Source organism: Ascaphus truei, chromosome 5 (genome assembly GCF_040206685.1).
Source record: "Ascaphus truei isolate aAscTru1 chromosome 5, aAscTru1.hap1, whole genome shotgun sequence".
Taxonomy (NCBI): Eukaryota; Metazoa; Chordata; class Amphibia; order Anura; family Ascaphidae; genus Ascaphus; species Ascaphus truei.
In genome coordinates this window covers 243,284,575-243,308,581 of record NC_134487.1, presented here as the reverse complement: position 1 = coordinate 243,308,581, position 24,007 = coordinate 243,284,575, and the positions used below count along the sequence as shown (strand labels likewise).

Here is a 24,007-nt window from a genome sequence, read left to right as displayed (position 1 = left end):
CTGGTTTTTTTTTTTAAATGAAAAAAAAAAAAAAACGGCTTGGATTGCCTCTTTACAGGAGAAATTCCAGTGGGCAATTTTAATCGAACAAATGTGTGTTTTTTTAACATTCAGTTCTCCAGAACTGAACCCCAGAAATTTCAGCTCCGGGGCCCCCCAGCTTCCTGAGATACTTACCTCCAAAGAGGGTGTCGTTACAACACTGAGTTTGAAGCAGGGGAACCTGGTTCAAATCCCAATGTCAGCTACTTGTGACCCTGGGCATGTCACTTTATCTCTAAAATAAGGGGAGAAACAGAAGTGCACAGAGACGAGTATAAAATAGATTTATATAACATCGCCACTTCCAATTCAATAAAATGACTTGAGATCTGACGGTCGAGGACTTCCAAAGTCCCACAAAATTGACCGTGTCTCCATCATGACCAGAAAGTCTCTAGCAGATCAAGAAACAAAGCATCCATGAGATTACGTGGAGATGCTCTGTTTCTGGATCTCGTAGAGACTTTGTGTGTGTGGTGGAGACGCGGTCCATTTCACCGGCTACCTGCGATTGTGGGACTTTGGAAATCCTGGATCATCGGAGCTCAAGTCATTTTATTGAATTGGAAGTGTGGATGTTATCCTTTTATGTTGTATAAATCTATTTATTACTCGCCTAGGTGCGCTTCTGTTTCGCCCCTTCTTTTGGAGATTTATTCGTGTTGGGCATCTAGATTGCCCCTTCTTTAGAAATGAGCAACAAGAGGTACTTTTGAAACGCTGTGGGGAAAAAAGCAGCTTGCGCAATGGACATCTTTGCTTGCTGACTGCAAGTCACTGTACCTCCCTATTATCAGTGACCAACAAGATAGATTGTAAACTCATCTGGGCAAGTGCACAAGGACTGTGTCTATAAAAATCTACAGTTGGTTACAGTGCACTATATTGTAATTGTGAAGCGCTTTGAGCTTTGAGTCCCATTGGAAAAAAGTGCAATATGAAATAAAGTTACAACACCAACATGAAATATATCGCTCACTAATATAAGTAATGGGTTAATTATATGTGTATATGATTTTGCCTAAAGTATCAAGATAGATACCAGGTGCTACCTATGTGCTGAATTGAAATGTATTTTCAAAAATAGAGAGAGGTTTATGTTGGAAACCTATCTCTAACAAGAAGCACATTAATGGTGCACACCTAGGCTATTAAAACTTAACATTTATTTATGCCATAATTAATATAAGATTTACACATGCAAGAATAAATTTGTAATCAAAATATATTGTGTGTATTGTGTTCTTTAAAAACTCTGTCTTACAGGAGGGTGCGATGGAAACACTCTGTGTTATAAATACATACCCATCAGGGGTTAAATTGGTCATGTGATATTTTATATATAACAATCCCACGACGATGGGAAAAATGTATTGAGCTGCAAACTGATGTAGGTAGGCTGATATAAGGTAACTCACAAAGGAGTTAACACTGGTTCTGATGCAGCAATAGGGCAATTGTTGTCAGTCAATGGTATGGCATGTCAAAGTGTTTACCAGGATTGAGGTGATATATAGTGGTAAGTAGAGGATTAGTCAGCAACACAGCATACCTAAGTACTCACCATAGATTGCACTAAATGCGAATACACCCAAGTTGTAATTCTTGAACTTTCTTCACTATTAAAATAAACTATTAACTTAAATTCACAACCACTTGGAATAAATGAATTACCAATACTAGTGGATGGAATAAACAGTACCCTACAGTGAGTGTATTACACAAAGCAATAGGTGGTGAGAGGTAAGTGGATTGATTCTGTGCTGCTGAACCACTATTACACCAGCTGTTTAATAAAATTCCACCATCTAATCAAAGGTAAGGAATTCTCTAAAGTTAATCACTCAAATAGTATAGTATACTGGTATTACATATCCAATAAAATTTGATATAACCAACAGTTGCTGCATCATTATAGTACCAAATGTAATAAATGTAACAATATTTGAGCACTTGAAACGATCATGCACTCGGCGGTGCTCAATATTATATATTGCAAGTTAATAATATCCAAGTGTTGCAAGCTTATAGTATCCAAATGTAGCAATGTTTAGGCATTTGCAGCGATCGTGCACTCAGCGGTGCTCAATATCAGCCAAATGGAGCACTACTACAAAAGAACAATTGCTAGAGAGTGGGTCCCAAAATAAAAAGGTTTAATAGATCAGAGCATGGTTAACAAGAAAAACGAGCCCTCAGGCCCCCACCAACGCGTTTCGAGCTTCCGCTCTTTCTGAGAAAGAGCGGAAGCTCAAAACGCGTTGGTGGGGGCCTGAGGACTCGTTTTTCTTGTTAACCATGCTCTGATCTATTAAACCTTTTTATTTTGGGACCCACTCTCTAGCAATTGTTCTTTTGTAGTAGTGCTCCATTTCTCCTTCGTGAATCCTGTTGACTTCTGTGGAGTACCGGCAGCACACACCTGCGAAGATTAAACCCTTTGAGGACCACCCTACAAACAAGTGAGTTATATTACTCATTTTACACCGCAGCATTCCTAATCAATGTGTTGGGCTGGACACTAGCAAGTGTGAGTACTCACCACTCAATAGGTGGTACTCTTCCAGTTTATTGATATCTGGTGGAATTGGTGTTCTTATTCTATAGGTGGTTACCCTAATATGTGGGATACTTCGAGGATACAATATATGGAATTTATCTCTTCATGAGCCTGGCAGCTTTTTGGGTCTATGTTTGAGCATCACACAGCTTTTTTTGTTCTTGCAATATCAGCCAAATACAACCTTCCAGCAGTGGCAGCTTCGGTACACAGAGTCTGGCACTCCTCCTGAGATGACGTCACTACATCTTACTCCTAACGCGTTTACCTCCTGAACGGAGCTTCATCAGAGGCTAGTAAGTGACGTGGATACCGGGAGCCTCTCCTAAATAGCGTTCTCAATTGCTATGGTAACCCAGCTCCAATAGGAGCCAGTTATTGAGTATAATGAGAGTTTGTCTTATAGCTATTGGATAACGCACCCGGAACAACTCTAATGTTACCAATACACCAAGTATAAATGTATTAAGGCATATTACAAGGATAAAAGTATATAGTCTAAAAAAATTATTAGATTTGATGGAGAAGTCTAATGCTGGGACCTAGAAAGTGGACAGGGATAAGGCTATCATTAACAATAATGATATATGTTGCTCATTGTTACAGTTAGATAAGTATGACAGTGTTGCAATTTCCATTACGACTTATAATACCTTAGCAAACCATAGAGGATGGTGCTGTCATGTACCGGTAAGTGGTTCAAATAGATAACTGATAATATATTATGTTACCAATGTAAATATGATAACAAAAAATCATCGGAGAGCATTAAATGAAGGGTGTATATTTAAATCCCTCATTCAAACTGGACGGACTTAAGGTTTTAAGTCTATATATCCATTCCGATTCTCTTTTGAGTAATTTGTTGTCTATATCACCTCCTCTCATATTGTTTTTGATGTTATCAATTCCCACAAACCTGATACATTTAGTGTCACCTTGATGTACATTATTCACGTGATGGGCAACCGGAGTGTCTAGCTCATTTTTGATGGAATTAATATGTTCAAGTACCCGTCTCCGTAATTCCCTTATGGTTTTACCCACATATAATAGCCCACAGTTACAGATAATCAGATATATGACATTATTGGTTTTACAATTAATGTATTGTCTTATGTCATATTCTTTAGTATTATCTGTGTTGGAAAATACTTTGGTGGGCTTTATATATTCACATGCTTTGCATGTCTTGCATTAGTATGTACCTTTCAATGAGGTAGTAACCCAAGTTGTTTTAGGCCTACGTTGGAAATGACTGTGTATTAATGTATCCCGCAAATTCCGAGATCGTCGGCTAGTAATACTGGGGGTATCGTTCAGCACTTTGGTAAGATCATCATCAGATTTCAGAATGAGCCAATGTTTGGCGAAGATGGATTTAATTTGTTTCCATCTGTTGTTCTAAGTGCCTATACAGCGAATTTCAGTACTTGCTGGTTTATTATTTGATAACAATAGTGCATCTCTATCACTTTTTGATGCTCTAGTGTAGGCACGTTTAAGACTGGCTAATGAATAGCCCCGATTCAGAAATCTTTCTTTGAGATCATTGGCTTGTTTGCGGAATTCACAATGAGTGGAACAATTTAGTCTGAGACGTAAATACTGCCCTATCGGGATCCCCCTAATTAGAGCCGGTGGATGTTGACTACTAGATGCCAATAAGCTGTTTGTTGCTGGGGTTTTTTTTGCGGAATACAGTCGTCTGGATAGCATTCACCTCATTTTTGGTAATTCTTAAGTCTAAAAATGTAATCTCTGTGGTGCTATTCTCAAACGTTAATTTAAGATTCAAATTGTTGGTATTTAATTTTTTGACAAATTTACTGAGTAGTTGTTCAGGACCATTCCAGAGCAATAAAATATCATCAATGAATCTCAGTCATAACTCAATATGGTCAGTGCATATGCTACATTTGGATACTATAAGCTTGCAACACTTGGATATTATTAACTTGCAATATATTAATATTGAGCACCGCCGAGTGCATGATCGTTTCAAGTGCTCAAATATTGTTACATTTATTACATTTGGTACTATAATGATGCAGCAAATGTTGGTTATATCAAATGTTATTGGATATGAAATACCAGTATAACATACTATTTAAGTGGTTAACTTTAGAGAATTCCTTACCTTTGATTAGATGGTGGAATTTTATTAAACAGCTGGTGTAATAGTGGTTCAGCAGCACAGAATCAATCCACTTACCTCTCACCACCTATTGCTTTGTGTAATACACTCACTGTAGGGTACTGTTTATTCCATCCACTAGTATTGGTAATTCATTTATTCCAAGTGGTTGTGAATTTAAGTTAATAGTTTATTTTAATAGTGAAGAAAGTTCAAGAATTACAACTTGGGTGTATTCGCATATTAGTGCAATCCATGGTGAGTACTTAGGTATGCTGTGTTGCTGACTAATCCTCTACTTACCACTATATATCACCTCAATCCTGGTAAACACTTTGACATGCCATACCATTGACTGACAACAATTGCCCTATTGCTGCATCAGAACCAGTGTTAACTCCTTTGTGAGTTACCTTATATCAGCCTACCTACATCAGTTTGCAGCTCAATACATTTTTCCCATCGTCGTGGGATTGTTATATATAAAATATCACATGACCAACTTAACCCCTGATGGGTATGTATTTATAACACAGAGTGTTTCCATCACACCCTCCTATAAGACAGAGTTTTTAAAGAACACAATACACACAATATATTTTGATTACAAATTTATTCTTGCATGTATAAATCTTATATCAATTATGGCATAAATAAATGTTAAGTTTTAATAGCCTAGGTGTGCACCATTAATGTGCTTCTTGTTAGAGATAGGTTTCCAACATAAACCTCTCTCTAATTTTGAAAATACATGAAATAAAGTTATTATTATTCAGAACATTGTGGAGCAACCACTACACTGTAGATCTAGATTAGAGGACCTTTAAAAAAAATTGGTATACAGTGCTGTGCATAAACTATTACACTCATGAATACAGTTAATTTTTTGCACACAAAGCATAATACAATAAAGTGATTCGCCAAAGGTCACAAGTAATGTGCATCATGAAAGCCAATCACCACTCAACCACTATTTTTTGTTAAATATATTATAAGATGCTATATGAGATAACAATAACTAATTATGGTGGAGACCTTTAAATTGCTTACATCAGTCACTACTAGACTCAATATATGATTAACCTTATTATGCATCGTTGGGTACATAGCTGTAATTGGTTGTAATATATTTGCAAAGCCAGCATAGCACCACATTTCCATAGCCAGAGCATAGCACAGTTTGGGTAAAATATGTTTCACAAAGAGCAAACATGAACACAATGTACTAAATATTGCACTCATAACTGGTTTGGTTTACATGGGTCTAAATATAAAATTGAAGATAATAACATATGCATGCAAATAGAATGAACAATTGTTTACACATATTATGTAATTCCTCTGTTATCTATCCTCCTGCTCCTTAGAACCAATCCCCAATATATAGTACAAAATGATGTGTGTGGGGCAAAATAGCTTAAAACATTAACACTGAGGGATACAAAATGCCCATGACGGTGTCAGTTTAACTGCAGATACTGTATGCAATTACTTCCCATTATGCATACAGTACAGGACCCTATTATGAGAAAACAATAACATGAGACTCACCTCTAAAAGGCAGTCAATTTGCAATTTTCTTAAGCATTCTGCACAAGACATGACATCAATGCAATTTGCACAATTTGCACAAAGGTGTTCCATTAGTTGTCAAAAATTGTTAAATCTATACAAAAGGGCCTGTATGAAATCTGTAAAAGTGGATCATTATTTCATTGTACATCTAATAAATGAAATTACAATGGTTTTATCCAAGTGTGATTAACTATTTGCAGGTTGTCAGTTTCCTATAGATTTTACAATACAGTTAACCTTCAAGGCTGAATACGATTAGCCCTTTGACTTTTGCACTTGTTTCTAAAGTACATCCAAATGCACAAATAAACTAAACATATAAAGTGATCTGAAATCACAGACCAGGAAATTATGTTACAATAAGTCAGTTCCAGCAAATTGTATGACAAGATACAAATCGTTCTAATAATATAAAAAATACATATATGCCATGTAAAATAGTAACATCTTCTCTTTGCATAATAATAGCTAATATCCCAATGGTTTGTTTGTAAATGTCAACACAGTGATATTAGCACAAGTATTATAGAGTTTTTGCGTACAGATAATATATGCAATGCTGCACATCACCTGAAAAATAACAATGTTATTAATTAACAATACACAAAGGAGGAAGAAAATAGCTTGTTAGGGAAGAAGTCAACTTATCAGACGTCTACAGAGATTTTCATAAAACAAATGGTAGCCCAAGCACTGAGGTCTTTTTGAATAGTTATCAAGCAAATAGAATTTAGTTCAATTTTTGGCATCTCTTCTTTGCCATTCTGTCAAGAATTGGCTACAATACATTTTCATTGTTTTGCATGAATATCTATCCTTCCCCTAAGCACTTGAGAGCAAAAGTTAATTGATTTGCAGATTGACTTGTACATTTGTAATTTTGTCTAAAATATACAAAAATAATAATACTTGGAATGTACACCAGCATAGGATCCTACATCTGGACTTGGTTCTGAAGAGTCACATACGGATAACACATTATGTTTTTTTATATATATAGATGTAGCAAGGCTTGCCGTTCTCGTTGCCACGGCCGCTCGCGGTCACATCACTCTGGAAGGATTACCACTGCTGGGTGTCCCATTCAAAAGCATAGACCAACCCACAGTGTGATCGCGGCAGGCACTGTCCCTAGCGCCATGGACTTTTGTGTTTCCGTCCACGGCGCTGGGGACAGCAAGTCTTGCTACATCTGTATAGGAAAAGCCAACTATTAACTCATACTTTTGCCTGGTTACATTCCATGGGGGTTATTTACTAATGTCTGCCACTAGGACGTTGTACACCTGTCTTTGTGTGTTTTCTCTTTTGTTTTTTCTATGCATCTGTATGGCCATGGGCAGTGACCATTGGGTAAACTAGCCCCATATACTGATAGTATTATTTTGACCCCATAGCTTTGGCATTATTTTCTCTTTGTTTGTGTGAAATACATTATCATAATTCATCATAAAACAATCACAAGATTTTATAATCAGTAGTTTTCTAAAAGCAAACATAAGTCATATTTTCATTTCAGATTTATTTATACATAGTATATGTTTAAAGCTTGTTATCTAAATCAACACACTTTGAGCTAGTTCCTTAATTTATATGCAGAGAATGAGCACCTGGTTGAGCTACGAAGGGTTAGGATAGAGCACAGCTGCTACTTACTGAATCTCTTTGGTGTTTTGAATCCATTTAGGCATACTTTGATTAAACAAAATGTACAATAACAGCAGCAGCTTTGCCTCATCACATCAATTTTGATAGCCACAAAAAATGGAGTTATTTTTTAATTGAACCGCATACTATGAAATAACACAGTATACATATGCTGATGACAACTTTTTTTAGGCTTAAGAAGCTCACAATAAGCTCTTGGGCTTTGTTTTGTATCTGAAGTCCAAATCGCTCAGTAGATACAAACATTTTGTGCACTGACACATTGTTTCTTAGAGGCTATTTTAATACAAAGTGTACAATTCAGTACAGCGCTTGGTATATTCACTTTCTAACGACATGAAAAAATATTACCTTAACTTTCTGTTTCAATTAAAAATGTGTCTCACCTTCTGATGCTTCTCAAAGTGGAAGAATCCCGGCATGCCATGCGGCAGGAAAGTATGTGGCCTTCCATGGTGCTTGACAGAACCATGTTCAATTTGTATTGTTCTACCACATGGTTAGATCAAGCACAAAGGAAAACCCCATTAAGAGTCATAGCCAGTGTTAGGCAGCACCAAAGAGAGAAGAGCGTTGAGAAGAGAAGCATGGAGAAGCATAAGCTGTATAGTTCAGACCACTTCAACCATGCAAAAATAGCCGAGGTAGGTCACCATGTCTAATATGTTGGATAGAAGCCTTTATGTTTTAGAATCTGTTAGTGTGTAGCATGACCAAAATATACAAAAGCAGAAAACGCAATTTAGGGAAAAGGGTTTGTGATTTTTGGCATCATCCACCGCCAGAAAAGACACAACATAATTTCATGCCAGCGTACCTAGTGCTGTACTGGGTAAAGAAGAACAGGTTAAATCAATCCTTCGCAAAAAAATAACTTATAGTCAAAGTGTGTGGTATCTGAAGCCCTGCTCCGAAGAACTTACAATCTCACTTTAGGTGTCCAAATTCAAAGCTAACAAACATGGCATATGTATGATGCCATCACTATGATGCTGGTCTTCTTCCTGTGGTCTTCAAATTGACAACACAATTACTCCATAACTCAAAAATGTGTTTCATCAGATTGAAATTACATTGGTTCCAAAACATGAGAAACATATGGGCCACTCTTTATCCGATTACTCCTTCAATCCCGCCCTTTCTTGTTACTAATAATTTAAGGTCTTCGTTACTACAGGTCTTCATTTGTTCTGAATGCTAGATAAATAACAAGGAGATCCATGACTTGAAATCACCAAGCTGGGCAGCAATTCACATAGGCTTGTTTCAGCCTCCAATGGTAACCTTCCTTAGCAAAACTTAGAATGCGACCAATCTGTGTTATTTGCCCAAATCATGGAGTAGATGCACCCCGTTACATTAGGGAAAATTACATGATGTTACCTATTATTGGAATGCACGTTATGTTACAGTATGTTAACATCATATCCACAAAACTTGAAAATATATCAAAACAACGGTCGTACTACATCTCATTAGAATATGGTTAACCCCTTCAGTACCCTATGGATTTACATTGTACATCATAAGGGTAAGCACACCAGACTTTAACAGACATCATTAACATTCATTTTAGATCCCAATAAGCTCTTTAGAAGAGTAAACATGGCTTAACGTTGCTATTAACATGTCCATAACTTAGTTTAACGTCACATTAAGTAGCCTGATCTTAGTGCATGCAGGCCCATGTTTTCTATCATATTGTACAGTAGTTCAGATTTCTACTGTTCTGTGCATTGTCTCTTCCAAATGAAATATTACGTTCAAATAATATAAAAATGTATTAGGTTGATTTCCTCATTAGTAGAGGTTTCTGCAAATGTTGCTGAAGTTCGCAAACCAGGCAGTTTCTCTCCCCCACAAACAGACTTTTGCAGGTCTGGGTCATCGCTACTCACTAGTTATGATAACAGTCATGCTAAATGAAATATTTTTTTTTTACGTTTTTGATGCACCGGACTCCAGGACTGGTTTACAGCCCACCAATTCCTATGCTAAAAGAAATGACTAATTTTGTGTATTGTAATTAATAAATACTGGAAAAAAAAATATTTTATCAAACATAGAAAAAAGAATTGAAGTCCCATAAATTCATTTTTTTTTTAAATGTGATCTTAAATTGCTGCAGTGCATGAAGCTAAGGTAAGAAGCAGGAATATTTTATTTTCATGAAATAGAAAATAATGCCACTGAAAACACTGCAGTCTTCTCACGGCTTGTGCTATCTAGAGACACATGTTTATTTCTCCTACCACTTTCAGGGCTTCATGTAGTCTATGTACTAAGTGTCGCTAAGAATTTTATTGGTGCAAAAGAGATGCAGGGAAATGTTATTTAACATAGTGCTTGTGTGCACCTATCTAATAACCTAAAGTTTCTTCAGCAGTGCAAGCAGCGTCAACAATTATGACATTTTTTGGTGCAAAGATGATGGCGCCCCCCCCCCACCCTCAAAAAAGGAGCTAGCGCATCATAATAGTCCGCCACGTTCAACTTGGCGTAAAACCCTAAAAAGGCTCTTAACTTCTTTTCATTTAAATTGTATAAATCAGATAGTCAACATGAGGTGATAAATCAAAAATCATTGTGAACAAGTCTTCACAGTACATACAACACACATTTTATTTTTAAGGTTTGTATTTCTTTTTAGCACTGTGACGCACAAAATATCTTCATATAAAATCTTAGTACACACAAGTAAATGAGATCTCATTAGTAAAATGACCATGCCCCCAAATCATGATTTGTAATCTGACAATTAATTCCAATGACATCAAGAACAGAAATCTAGATAATTATTTTAGATGCATATTACAAGCAGAAACCAATTGAAATTCAGATGTTAAACACACGGTTTCAGAATCAGTAGCTGTTAAAATAGTTTTATAGCTGTTGGGATTCAAATAATACCCCAAACTCTGTCAAACTCACAAGAGATATATGACATTGTTAATAAACATGCAGGTGCATTGATTTCCATTTTCCAGCTTCATGGCAAAACTGAGTTTCGGAAGCAATTACTGAGAGATGCACTGTATAAAGAGGTGGGATTTGCTCTAACACCTGGCTGGGTGACCTTTCACAATTGGGTTGAGTGTTATTAGTTGAAGCAGAACTGCTTGACATACAGTAGCAACAGCTAATGTATTTAGTTTAGAACAAGAAGAGTCAAATGTAGAAGAAGTATGTGAGAAGACCATATTTTGCATCGTCAATTTAGCCCATTCTTTGTAGTGGGCCTCTCCTCGGGCAGTGTAAGGGTTAAATAGCAGCTATTTCTACATCCAAGATTGAGAAAGTAACTATTTTAAATTCCAACATGGATAACTTATTCATACATAATTTCCTAGTAAATGACTGTTATCATGCCACAACACTTAATTATCATTAAACAGGCAACATTTTAGCCAGGTCCATAAAATTATATTGGCAGTCAATAGCAAACCAATGAATTATGACCAGCCACCTGTCAGCCACTTCTGAACTGTATACTTTGAACACCGACCAGTGAAATAAAACGGAAAAATGCAGTGACATCAGTCCTAAAACGTTTGGCATGATTTGCCGATTTTACAACTTTTAAACTACATAGATGGTTTCTATCACCCATTAGCAAACAGCATGGAGAACAACTGTAATGGATCCTGGAAATGCTATGCTGTCCACTTTAACAGACATTAAATAAACAAATTGTTGTAGCTTTTTAAAAAAGGGTCTGATTCAATATGTTCGAAGCTACTATTGACACAGTATGATACAGTACCACTGTGAGTGGGAAATTGTTGTCATGAGTAAGACAGATCCATAGATAATTGAAGAAAACCTTGAACTGTCTATCATCTCAACAAAACTTTTAGGACAAGTAATTGTCTAGAAAGGCAAATGTTGAATTGTCTGTTCACAGCGTGTGTAGCTCACAGACATCACAGAGAGCAGATATTGACTTGTTTGTCACATACAGTGCTGTAACTGGAGAGCTAATCTTTCTGCCATCATAAACAATTAGCCGCATAATGCCAAACTCATCGCAACCTACTCCACTAGCCCATTTCAATGTGTGACTGTGCACTATGCTTGGTGCAACCTTCCAAATAAACTACAACAATAACAGTTTTGCAGTAACATGTCCTGCAACTAGGACCTCAGCCGTCCCATGAGACTGCTTCTTGTCAGTATCAGATGCCATGGTTTAATTCAATGTGGCTAGAGCAGTGACTACCAACCTTTTTTTACACTGTGCACCCCTTACTAGAACATATTTGTTCCCGCAAACTCCTAATAAGGACAAGACTCTTTGACAGATCCCAGGCAGTATGGTGTACTGAGCTCGTGGGGGGAAGACACTCTTAATAAGGCCCCAAACTGCACCACAGTGTGTGCAGACAACATGGGTGGTTTAGCTGTCAATTACTGCGGGAGCGTCCAAAATCACGCCCCAAAATGGATTTCTGCAGTGGATGAGCTCCTGCTTTAATTTCTATACCACCCATGATAAGGTGCAGTTTGGGGCCTTACTACAGTAGGTCAGTAGGTGTGCATTCCCTACAGAGGCTCAGGAACCCATTATACTGCCTGGGATCTGCTATTACTTTTTTTTGGGGGGGGGGGACCTTTTGGAGACCCCTCAGGAACACCTAGGGCAGGGGTTTCCGACCTTTGTTTGGTTAAGCAGCCCTCTAATTATTGCATGTCTGAGATCAGATGCATTGTAAGGAACCCCAACCCTCTCTAATGGCGTGTCTGAGATCAGATGCATTGTGAAGAACCCCAATCCTCTCTAATAGCATGTCTGAGATCAGATGCATTGTAACGAACCCAAACCCTCTCTAATAGCGTGTCTGAGATAAGATATGTTGTAAATTCTTCTATATTTAGTCAAATCTTCAAATTACCTGAAAATTGCAGGAACCCTTTAAGGCTGCCCGAGTAACCAAAGAGTTCCTAGGAACTCCTATTGAAAAACACTGCCCTAGGTTCACAAGCACAAGAGCACTCTTGCCAGAAATGAGATGGTACTATTATGCAATTTTAAATGAGAGTATTCTTATTTCATTTACAACATGTTAACTGAGCATCAGGGAGCTGCATTTTTCATAAATAATGTACTGAACATGTGGCACCAAATGTAAAATATCAATACTACTAAACTATGCAGTTCATTTATCAAGTGATAAAAATGCAAACTGCATTGCTTTTATGTATATAACATATTGATGCAACTGATTAATTTCCTGACATGAAACTAAGCAAATGAGAGTCCAGCTTTTGTGACTGGAAACTCAAACCACAATGTTATATTCTATTTTTCAAATCACTAAAAAACACTTACATTATAAAGGCTGTGAGAAACACCACTCCACTGTAAAATATACTGCTCTTGTAGTAAAATTCGATATAGAGATGAAGAAAGCAGGAACTCAAGGTCTTTATTCAAAGTGATTGCTGGTTTATTTAGACAAATTGACGTGTTAGTTTCACCCGGAAAAAGTACCAGGTGGGACTGGGATCGAAACTTCGATTTGTCTAAATAAACTACCAATCACTTTGGGCAAAGACCTGCAATGTTTGCTTTCTTCATCTCCCTCTCTATATATGTATATGTACATGCAAACTTGGACACACAGACACACACTCCTATTTTGCCTTAGAAATGTAACCTTAACAAGTGAATCAATTCAATCATCATACTCAAGGTCGGTTCGCTACTACTAGGCAACCCTAGGTGGTCGCCTAAGGTGACACATTTTGGGGGGCAGAGGCGGCAGCAGAGGAGGAGGAAGACGTTGGGCGGCAGCGGGAGAGGAGGAGGACGGCAGGAGTGGAGCAGGGCAGCAGAGGAGGAAGACGGCAGCAGAAGAGGACTGAGGACTATGGGAGTGGAGCAGGGTGGCACAAGAGAACGGTCGGGGGTGGAGCGTGCTCCAGCGATCCGAGCCGGAAGTCTTTACTGACTACCGGTGTCTGGTGCTGCTAAAGCGCAGCTCCTCCCTGGCCGTCCTTCTGTGCCACCCTGCTCTGCTTACATGGTCCTCGGTCCTCTTCTCCAGCAGCAGCCACCCATCTTCCTCTCCTACCCTGCTCCTGCCATTCTCCATCCTCTTCCCCCGCCACCTGTTATCCTCCTCTATCTTCTGCTCTCATTGCCGCCTGCCATCTTCCTCTGCTGTCCTGCTCCACCGAAGGCAGGTAGATGAGAAGAGGTGGAGGAGGGGGTGAGAGAGGAAGAGAAGGAGTGGGGTGAGAAGAAGAGAAGGAGGGGGTTGAGAAGAAAAGAAGGAAGGGTGAGAGAGGAAGAGGAGAAGTAGGGGGGTGAGAGAGGAAGAGGAGAAAGGGGTGAGAGAGAAAGAGGAGGAGGGTGAGAGGAAGGGCAGGGGGTCAGAGAGGAGAAGGAAGGTGTGAGAGGAAGGAGAAGGACGGTGACGAGGAAGAGGAGGGGGAGGATTGAAGAGGAGATAGTGGGGTGATTGAGAAGTTGGAGGGGGGTGAGAGGAGGTGAGGTAGGGGGATGAGACGAGAGTAGACGAGTAGGGGGGTGAGATAGAATGGGGTTTTAATAATAAATACAAAATCTGAAGAAGAAAAAAATTGGAGGGGGACTTGCCCACGAGGCTGAAGGTTCGCCTAGTGTGCTGAATACCCTTTCACCGCCCCTGATCATACTCAGTCAAATATCCCTAATATGAAGTCCGCCAAAATGACATCATGACAATAGGATACTTTGGACACGTTCATCTGGAAATGTCAAAATACGACTTCAAAAAGGTACATTTAACAAACAGCTACAAATGATCATCCTACTTCATTAGAAAGGAAACAAACTAAATCATCGTTTTCCAGCCAATGCAGCACCAAACTTACTTCACTGTAAGTTAGAGGTAAGTAAATATTACATTAGCAAGGGAACATGGGCCACTCTACTTTGCAATGATCAATAGCGATTTGCTATGGTAAGTATTATTTAGCAGCTACAAAAATGCTCTTTTTAAATCTCTGCAGTAAAATACCATAAAAACAACGCTAGTTTACATTTGATACTATGTCAAATATTAGAAAAGACATCAAATGTTTAATAGAAAAACAAGCAGCAGATTTCTGCTCTTTAAAAAAAAAAAATCCATCAGTATAATTGGCTTTGTCTAGGCCTAACCAAATTTGCCAAATGTGATTTAAAAAGATGCCCCCTGATATCCATTACAGAAAACACTGTCTTGCTGATTTGATTAGTGAGCTCTCTGGAGCTGCTCATTTGCGAGTTTTAAAGGCAGCACTGGCCGAGTAAATGGATTACCTGTACAGCGGAACTTCTTGCTCTTGATCTGGCTGATTCGTTTGTTGGCGAGGCGACGTGGGCTGGTGCATCGGGCGCCGCTGGTTTCGATCGGATTATCTTGCAGGTAATCAGCAAGCCACTTTAAATGGCAGTCGCACACAAATGGATTCTGAGCTAAATGTCTGCCGGAGAGAGATGGGGATGTTTAATCAGAGGTGACCTGTGACACTGCTCTCCATCTTCGGGGGGGCGGGGGGGTTGTTGGTCGTACACAAACAGTAAGAGTAGAGTAATTGGGTAAACCTACCCCAAAACCAGGCTGGGCGTAAGCCACATGAATTTGCTCATGAATGAAACACTTCTGCCAAGCTATCATATTTTGTAACTCATTAAGCATGCTGTGAGCCCTTCACAACATAAAATTATGCTTTACAGGGCACTTTTGCAAACCTCTGGTGTTTGGGGGCTTATTTTGCTCCAAGATGCTTTTTTCACTGCTGTTTTCAATGCCAGATTTTGATATTTTAACCCTGTTAGAGGTGATGCCCAAAATATCCAAAACGCGCTCATATTTTCTGATCTTACTAATGCCAGGGAGAACAAGCAGTCATCAGAACCTCCAGACAAAAATGAAACATTGTTGTTTAACCCATAATTATAATTGATTGTGTATCGGAAGACGTAACATCTTGAGTGCCGCTGTCATGCAACCACGATGGGAGTGGCACTTTAGGATTAATTCTGCACAGTGTGCCATTGTGAAGCAAGGACACTCCCACAGCGAAATCACGACAGACACTGTCCCCAGCGCTGCAGACTTTTGCTTGTTTTTCCGCAATGCTGAGGACAGCAAGTCTTACTGCATCTGTATGCATATGTATATATATATATATATATATATATACAGTGTTCGACAAACCTATACATTTGCTCGCCCCGGGCGAGTGGATTTAACCCCCGGGCGAGTAAATATTGGCCCAAGCAGCACACGTTTGGTACTAGGTGGCGAGTAGATTTTTTTTATATATACACACACACACACACACACACACACACCCACCCACACACACACTAGTTCTCATCACTAGGCAAAAAAAAAAGGTTAGTAACACAAACATATCAGTTTCTAAATTCAATACTTTGGTTTTTAGCATTTTTAAATTACTGTTACATGAGTATATAAACAATGCATAGAAAAATATACAGTACAAGCAGTTCGAAGAAAAATGAGTTGCATTCGGGTTTTTTAAGAAAAGTAATTTCAAATGTCTCATACAAATGTTCATTATTTTCACGTGATGTGTAACATGTATTGTTTTGACAGTTGTTTCACCCGTACATTGAAAACTTTTTTTTTAATTCCTAAGATGATTGACTTAACATTGCTCTTTATATTGAGGAGGAAATCTGCATGTTTAAAATATGTTAGAATATTCAGTATAGTTTCTTCACATGTCATTACAGTCCAGTAGTTATTAAAGTATTAATTTCCCAGAATCCCTAGCTGCAGTGGAAGCATTGTATGCTAAGCCAGGTGTGCGCAAACATTTGCTGCTGCGCCCCCCTGACTGCTCTCCCACAGTGCTCCCCCCTCTTACCTTTGTGCTGGCGTCAAATGACATAGCAGAGTAATGTGATGTCACGTGTGGTGGCGTGTTGCCCGAAGCCGGCTGAATCAAGGTAAGTGAGTTACAGAGGCCTCGCACGGTCCCCCGGCATTTCATTTAAATGCCTTGGGGATGAGCATGGGGCCTCTATAACCGCCGCACACCACCCCAAAAAATATTGCGCCCCCCATTTTGTGCACCCTTGTGCTTACAGATCATGTGGAAAAGGCAGGGTTGCAGACTTATCCAAGACTTGTGAATGTGCTCACAAGAGGTATTTTTATTTAAAGTGTTCACAAAGGTAAAACATATGATCACATTATTATTATTTGCACAAATTTATCGAGTGTACAGCTGCATTGTCATATAGCTGCATTCTCTTTAGTCTTACATAGGCGACTTTTTTTTTATCGAGTTACAAACGTCAAAAGGGTACAATTATAACTAATGGTGTTGCCGTTCAACTTGGCGCCACTATTCTGATTTGCCTTTATGTTCCAAACTCAAAATGGGATCTTTGCTGATGACATAAAGAATAAACTTCTGAGATCCAAGAAGAAAAAGAAACAGAACAAATAAAATATAGATTTTGGCCAAGCAATGTTCTGAAGGATGTAAATATATTAAATCTAATATATTCCTTTTCCAGGGAAAGAAACATAATTGCACAGACACTCCAAGATCAGAATACATACTAAGATAAACGGACTTGCATAACCACATACACGCGTAACCTGCTGTGCATTATTGCTTAGACACTAGGTATGTCATTTATGATTACTGTATTACTAGTACAGGCATATCCCGCATTAACGTAAGCAATGGGTCCAGAGCATGTATGTAAAGCGAAAATGTACTTAAAGTGAAGCACTACCCTATTTTCCACTTATCGATGCATGTACTGTACTGCAATCGTCATATACGTGCATAACTGATGTAAATAACGCATTTGTAACAGGCTCTATAGTCTCCCCGCTTGCGCACAACTTCGGTGCAGGTAGGGAGCTGGTATTGCTGTTCAGGGCGTGCTGACAGGCGCATGCGCGAGCTGCCGTTTGCCTATTGGGCGATATGTCCTTACACGCGAGTGTACTTAAAGTGAGTGTCCTTAAACCGGTGTATGCTTTATTACTGTATTACTAGTATATAATCTGTCATGGTTTATGCAAATGATAAAGCAGCAGTCCACACCTACCTTCCTTTCTTTTATGAGTGGGAAAAAGGAGAGCTTAACAGCGTTACCCGGACTAAGCTGAAATTAACATGGTTCCGATCCGGGAACCCCTTGTCTCTCAGACTTAAAAAAAAGAAGGTGGCAAAAAATAATAAGCAGACGGAACTGCTTCTTTATCTGTAGCGGACATTCTGGCTGTCATCATCCAAAAACTCCAATTATAGTTAATGGAAGTTTTCAGCCGATATAAGTGCAATTAGCCGCTTTGGGGCATATTAAATAAAGCTCTCAACCCTTTATGAGCTGACCCAAAACCATCTGTGGACATGTTATCTTCAAATCTGTTGTGTAGGTTTAGACCTATCTATAGGGGCCTATTCATTAAACTGCAAAATTGGGATTGCTTTTTATGCATAATGGACGCGTGTCTTTTTTTCAACCTCATCTACTATGTAACTACAGTATGTAACTATGCATAGCAAGAAAATGGCATTTTAGGTAGCAATTTGGTTTCCTATATGTACCATAGTGTTCAAAAGAATTATGAGAATTAGCCATTATAATATGTAAAGCTATTATTTATTCAAGTGATTTAGTATATTAGTGAAAAAAATGATTGCAACGGCGCTTACTTATAACAATGTCCTAAAAAAGTGAACTATGTGTAACAATGTGTTTAAAACAAATAACAGAAATAATATCTTTAAAAATATAGCGTGAACTGTGATCTATTAGTGAATAATGTGATAAATCCACCACCCAGTGTAAAGGTGCTCATAGAAAAGCTACTCAAAACCCTTGTAAAGACTGTTCTCTTAGTCTATTTGATTGCAGAATTCCTCAAAGATTCAGGGGAGCGCCAATGTTCACGTGGTTATATGCAAAAGAAAAATAAAGGCAACATAGTGTAGTACAGTCTCAAAGAAAGATTTGCGACTGTACTACACTATGTTGCCTTTATTTTTCTTTTGCATATAACCACGTGAACATTGGCGCTCCCCTGAAACTTTGAGGGCTTTAGTATATTGTATGTTTTATTTATTTTCCTAAAAAAGCAGGTTTTCAGGCACTGTTGGCTATATCAAGGTATTAATTAGGGCATGATAAATTATACCCATTTCACACTCAACTGTACAATTAAATTGAGATTGGAAGATATTTGCGACTTGTGTGTGAAATCATTGTATATGGTATGTAAGAAAGTGATATGCAAGAAAGAATATATTATTTTTTAAATAGTTGGCTGAATATTCCATGAGTTCTTTAAACCTGTCAGTTTTGTTTACAGCCATGAAGGTTAAGGGAAAAGAAGAGAGATGCAGGATTAAGGGTTTAGAAGCACCATTCATATGTTTTTCTTTGAATGATGTCTAATAAAGATAGCAAATATCCTTGAAAGGTTAAACAGGGAGCTGTTGTCTATTAGACAACATTTATATACTCACAGAGTTTGGATTGATTGAAGAGGTGCAAAGAGACCCTTGCTGATGGTCTGTAGTTTATTATCATAAAGTGAGAGCAAGTTTAGATTTTGAAGATCTTGAAATGTGTTCACCCTCAGGCAGTTGATCTTGTTGGCATTCAGAAGTCTGAGGGAAAAAAACCAAAATGCAAAAAATGTAAAGGTAAAAAAAGAAATATATACATTTTCATCATAAACAATGCATGTCTGTCAAGGTCCTAATAATTAAATTAGTGGGGATAGAGAGATAGAGAGATAGAGAGAGAGACTGACTGAATATGACCAAAAATAAGATGTGTTAGAGCAACGTGGAGACAAGAGCCTTGCAAATGCAGAACATTGAATATCATTGGGGAGGCCTTCATCCAGCAGTGGATCGACAAAGGCTGAAGCTGATTATATACATATATGTGTGTGTGATTCCCAATAGAAATGCCACATCTTTGGTATAATGCAGAGTTCTAGTAACCATAGTGAAAGAAGCATAGGTTTGCTTCAGGTTGTGATCAAAAGGACCTACATGAGAGTACTTCATAGATGTAGTTGAACACCAGCTCTTAAGACCGTTATTAGTTATAAGTTATTAACCGCTAAGGTGATTACGGGGTTAGGGTCCATTAGATTGTATTTTGTTATGTATTGTTGCAGGTATCGGAGGACATAACCCTGCAGTATGCTGACGAGGACGCCCTTCATGTTGACAGGGGAAACTAGAACGGATTTTATTTATTTTATTTATGCTGCCTGGATAATGTTGTGTTAAATAATGGGCAAATAATCTATTATCCATATCTGGATAATAGTTATTTTGCACATGAATGTACTGTATGTGTTTGGTGGGGGCGGGTGTATTTATTGAAATGTAGGCCATGTTTTTTTTTTTAATACAGGAATGATACCGCAGGCCAGCAGGGACTCACGGGGATGACCCAAAGCCCCTCAGACACCACCCGAGGGCCCCCAGATACCCATGGGGACGACCTGGGGTCCCCAGACACCCATGGGGACCACTCGTGGACCCTGTTGAGGCCCACAGGGACAACCTGAAGGCCCGAGGAGCCTAGCGGGGACCACCGAGAGCCCCCAGACACCCGTGGGAACCAACTGGGGTGCCCTGTGGGGCCCACAGACACCCACGTGGATAACCCGGGGACCCCCGCCAGCCTGTGGTATTAATCCTGTCTAAAAAAATTAAATAAGGGTTTTCTGTGGGGGCACTGGGGGTGGGTTGTGTATTGTTGTTTAATAAATATTGCAATGGTTTTTGGTGGCCTAGGAGGTGGCTAGTACAGCTGTTGTGTGTATTTTTTTTTATTGTGAGTAGCGTGGTGGATGAAGGGGGTATTAGCCCCAAGGATGGGTGTTTATGTCTACCGGGTGGGTAGCGGGAGGGGTTAACCCCTTCATTACCTTAGCAGTATTAACCGCTAAGGTAATGAAGGGGTTAAGTCCATCCGCACGCCCCCTGCAAAGCCTAAACACCCACCAAGGGCCAAATACCACCTTCACCCACCCTCACTACCCACAATAAGCATGGCACTGGTGGTTAACCCCTTTATTGCCTTAGTCTCTCGGCATCAATCCGACGCAGGTAAAATGCCTTTTTTTTTCTAAGTGCGTCTCACCACTTCTCTGCATCTTCTCACCACCTTCTTGCGGCGGGACGATTTGGAGAGGAAATCCCCATTCTAGAGTGGAGATCAGCCTCGATAAGCTAATCGGGCTACTAGCATTGACCGAGTTTGAGAAGCTGGCGCTGGCGATATGTGGCTTATCGCCGCGCGTTTGGCAATTTGGCAAAAACTGCGATTTTTGCTCTTATCGCCAGCTTACTGAATCGCTATAGGCTTTTTTGGCGATAAGCTGGTGAAAAGGGACTTATACTAACATCTCATGCACATTTCATCCATTTTCTCAATTAGTACTCTGAAGTGTATAGTAGCGTTTTTCGAACTAACATAATATTACACAGAAAATGACACTTAGATGCTGTTATCTATTATAATTGAAGAGCTAATGCACGTCTGATGACATGATCAGTGTTGAAAACTCATATCTACGTTGTATTTCATTGTAAATCACTGCAGGCTGCAACATTTTCTACAGAAAATCTGCAGCCCATAATGACCACTATTACTAGAACACTCTGTTTTAGAAACTAAAATATTTTTAATTAATTTAACAAATTCATGCGTTAGTTTATTCCTTAGAAGCAATTTAAAGGGTTTCTAACATGCAATTTAGGTTTAATTTCTGTGCAATAATAAAAGCTGGCTTCGTCATTTAATCTTTATCAAACATAAGTGGTTTCCCTTCAGTCGACCAAAGAATAATTTTATGCGTATGAACTATTTTAAGTAATAAAAAACGTTTATATCAAATTTATCTTGCAGATTTAGCCATGAGGGGTATAGAGACCATCCTTCAGGCTTTTCTGTCAAAGCAATACAGGGAAAGAATGAGGTGCATGTGTTAGATTTTACCTACTGTGTTGTGATTGGCATGTTTCTTGGCAAAAATTCCAGTGAGAACTTGTAACTCTGTTATTAAATAAAAAGACAGGGTGTCCATACTGATTTCATTTATTTCAATACCCCAAGAGAGTCATACATAACATTATCATATTGCCTCCTCTACAGACTTTAAAATTGACTATGGTCAATGTTTACATGAATACTTCCATCTCTTCATATCAAATCAGAATTGATGTAATCAATTTTTATTTAGTGTGACATATAGTTACTTTAATACATTTTCCATGAACGTGTCCACCCAATTTGACTAAAGTTCAAGATACTGTATATCGATTACAGGATAAACTTGGGCAGGGTTCCACTCGAGTTCGGAGACTGAATGGCAAGATCTATACAGCTGCAAACTCTGGTTCACATCGCAACCTTTGTCAAAAGAAAATGCGTTCACTTAATCCTTTAACAGAATTACATTTTGCAAACAATAATTCAATTGGTAATATATTCTATATTTTTTTTTTTTAAAGGATTCATTCTGACTACAGTATGTTACCGCTTTTATTGAAAGGTATAACATTTACTATGGATTAAAACACCTCATTGGTAATATGATATATTTTAATCTATAGCTGTGGGTAACTTTACTTTCACTATGACTCGAAAGGATATTATTAAACAATCCATACAGAGTACTACTGTACTACTGTACTTGTAAATTCATACTCTTTACCTTTCTACCGCAAATACTATGGGGCTATGTGTTAAGCTTTGCTTGCAAACAATTTTGTCACAGAATAGTTAAGAGAGTGGCATTAGAGGCGTAGTTTGGACGTTGTTGTGGAGCACGACAAAAAACCTGCAGGTGTGCATCAATTCTGTGTGCCAGACTTTTTCTCAGCATCAAAGACAACTGCCAGTAGACGCAAACAATTCTTAATGCAGTTATATGTATGATCATGAGGTACACCATCTGAACATATAAGAACTTGAATATGACGTACAGATGTAGCAAGACTCACTATCTCCGGCGCCCCGGTCAAAGAAGCAAACGCCAGCGGCGCCGGAGATAGTGAGTCTTGCTACATCTGCACGTTATTATTCATGTTCTTACATTTGGCGCACGTTTTCTTATTGTTTACAGCAGTGGCGTTCAACACCCGTCCTCAAGACCCCCCAAAAGGTCAGGTTTCAAGGATATTCCAGCTTCAGCACAGGTGGCTTAATCAGTGGCTCAGTTGAAGACCACCTGTGCTAAAGCAGGGATATCCTTACAATCTGTCCTGTTGCAGGGTCTTGAGGACTGCAGTTGACCACCACTAGTTTACAGTATCTACGGTGCTCGTGCTGCAGGAGTGTCCATGCTTTCTAATGGAACCCACCGCAGCATTAATCCTATAGTGCCGCAACCACAGCGGTTGCGTGACCACGGCACCGAAGACTGTTCACTTAGCTACATCTGTACCAACGTATACTGTACCGATAATAATTTTAAGTGAGAAATTGATTTTTGGGACGAAAAGCACTCTTTCAATTCGTTTTCAAAACATAATTTTACATAGCCCCCTATAGAGTATGTACTAGATTGTACATGCATTCAAACTGTGTATATATATTTTTTTATCAGAAACCTCATTCTCTTTTATTAAAGCATTGAAAAATCTTGGAACAGTACAGTATGTGCATATTTGTAGTTCAACCATATTTAAGTTGATGAAGTACTATAGAGTTAATGAAGCAGAACTGGCAGTCTTCACTGTAGATGCTCTCTCCTGGCCTTGTCATACAGCAGCCCTACTGGGCAATAGAACTAATAATACACTCATGAAAGAGATTTAGCAAGAATTTGAAAAGGCCCCAACTGAACACCGGATAGGGTCTTTGCGTTATATTTGAATGGGTTACAATTACACTTTCACTGGTGTTTTGGTTTAAAAAAAAAAAAATTGGGTTTTGCTGGAACTCTTCTTTTTTATAATATTTTGCAAATATCATTAGAATAAATTAGACCATTTTGTAAATACCCTAGAAGACAATGCATAAC

The 24,007-nt window shown here is 38.7% G+C and overlaps 1 protein-coding gene across 1 annotated transcript in view; it reads right to left on the bottom strand.

The window, feature by feature from the left end:
• The window catches only part of SLIT3 (slit guidance ligand 3), a 765,483-nt gene that overhangs the window by 137,675 nt on the left and 603,801 nt on the right, over window positions 1–24,007 (bottom strand). Inside the window, exons 13-14 of the mRNA XM_075601882.1 lie at window positions 19,479–19,622; window positions 15,271–15,434 (exon numbers count right to left, since the gene is read on the bottom strand). Of these exons, the coding sequence (XP_075457997.1) occupies window positions 15,271–15,434; window positions 19,479–19,622 (308 nt within the window). The remainder of the gene's footprint in view (window positions 1–15,270; window positions 15,435–19,478; window positions 19,623–24,007) is intronic.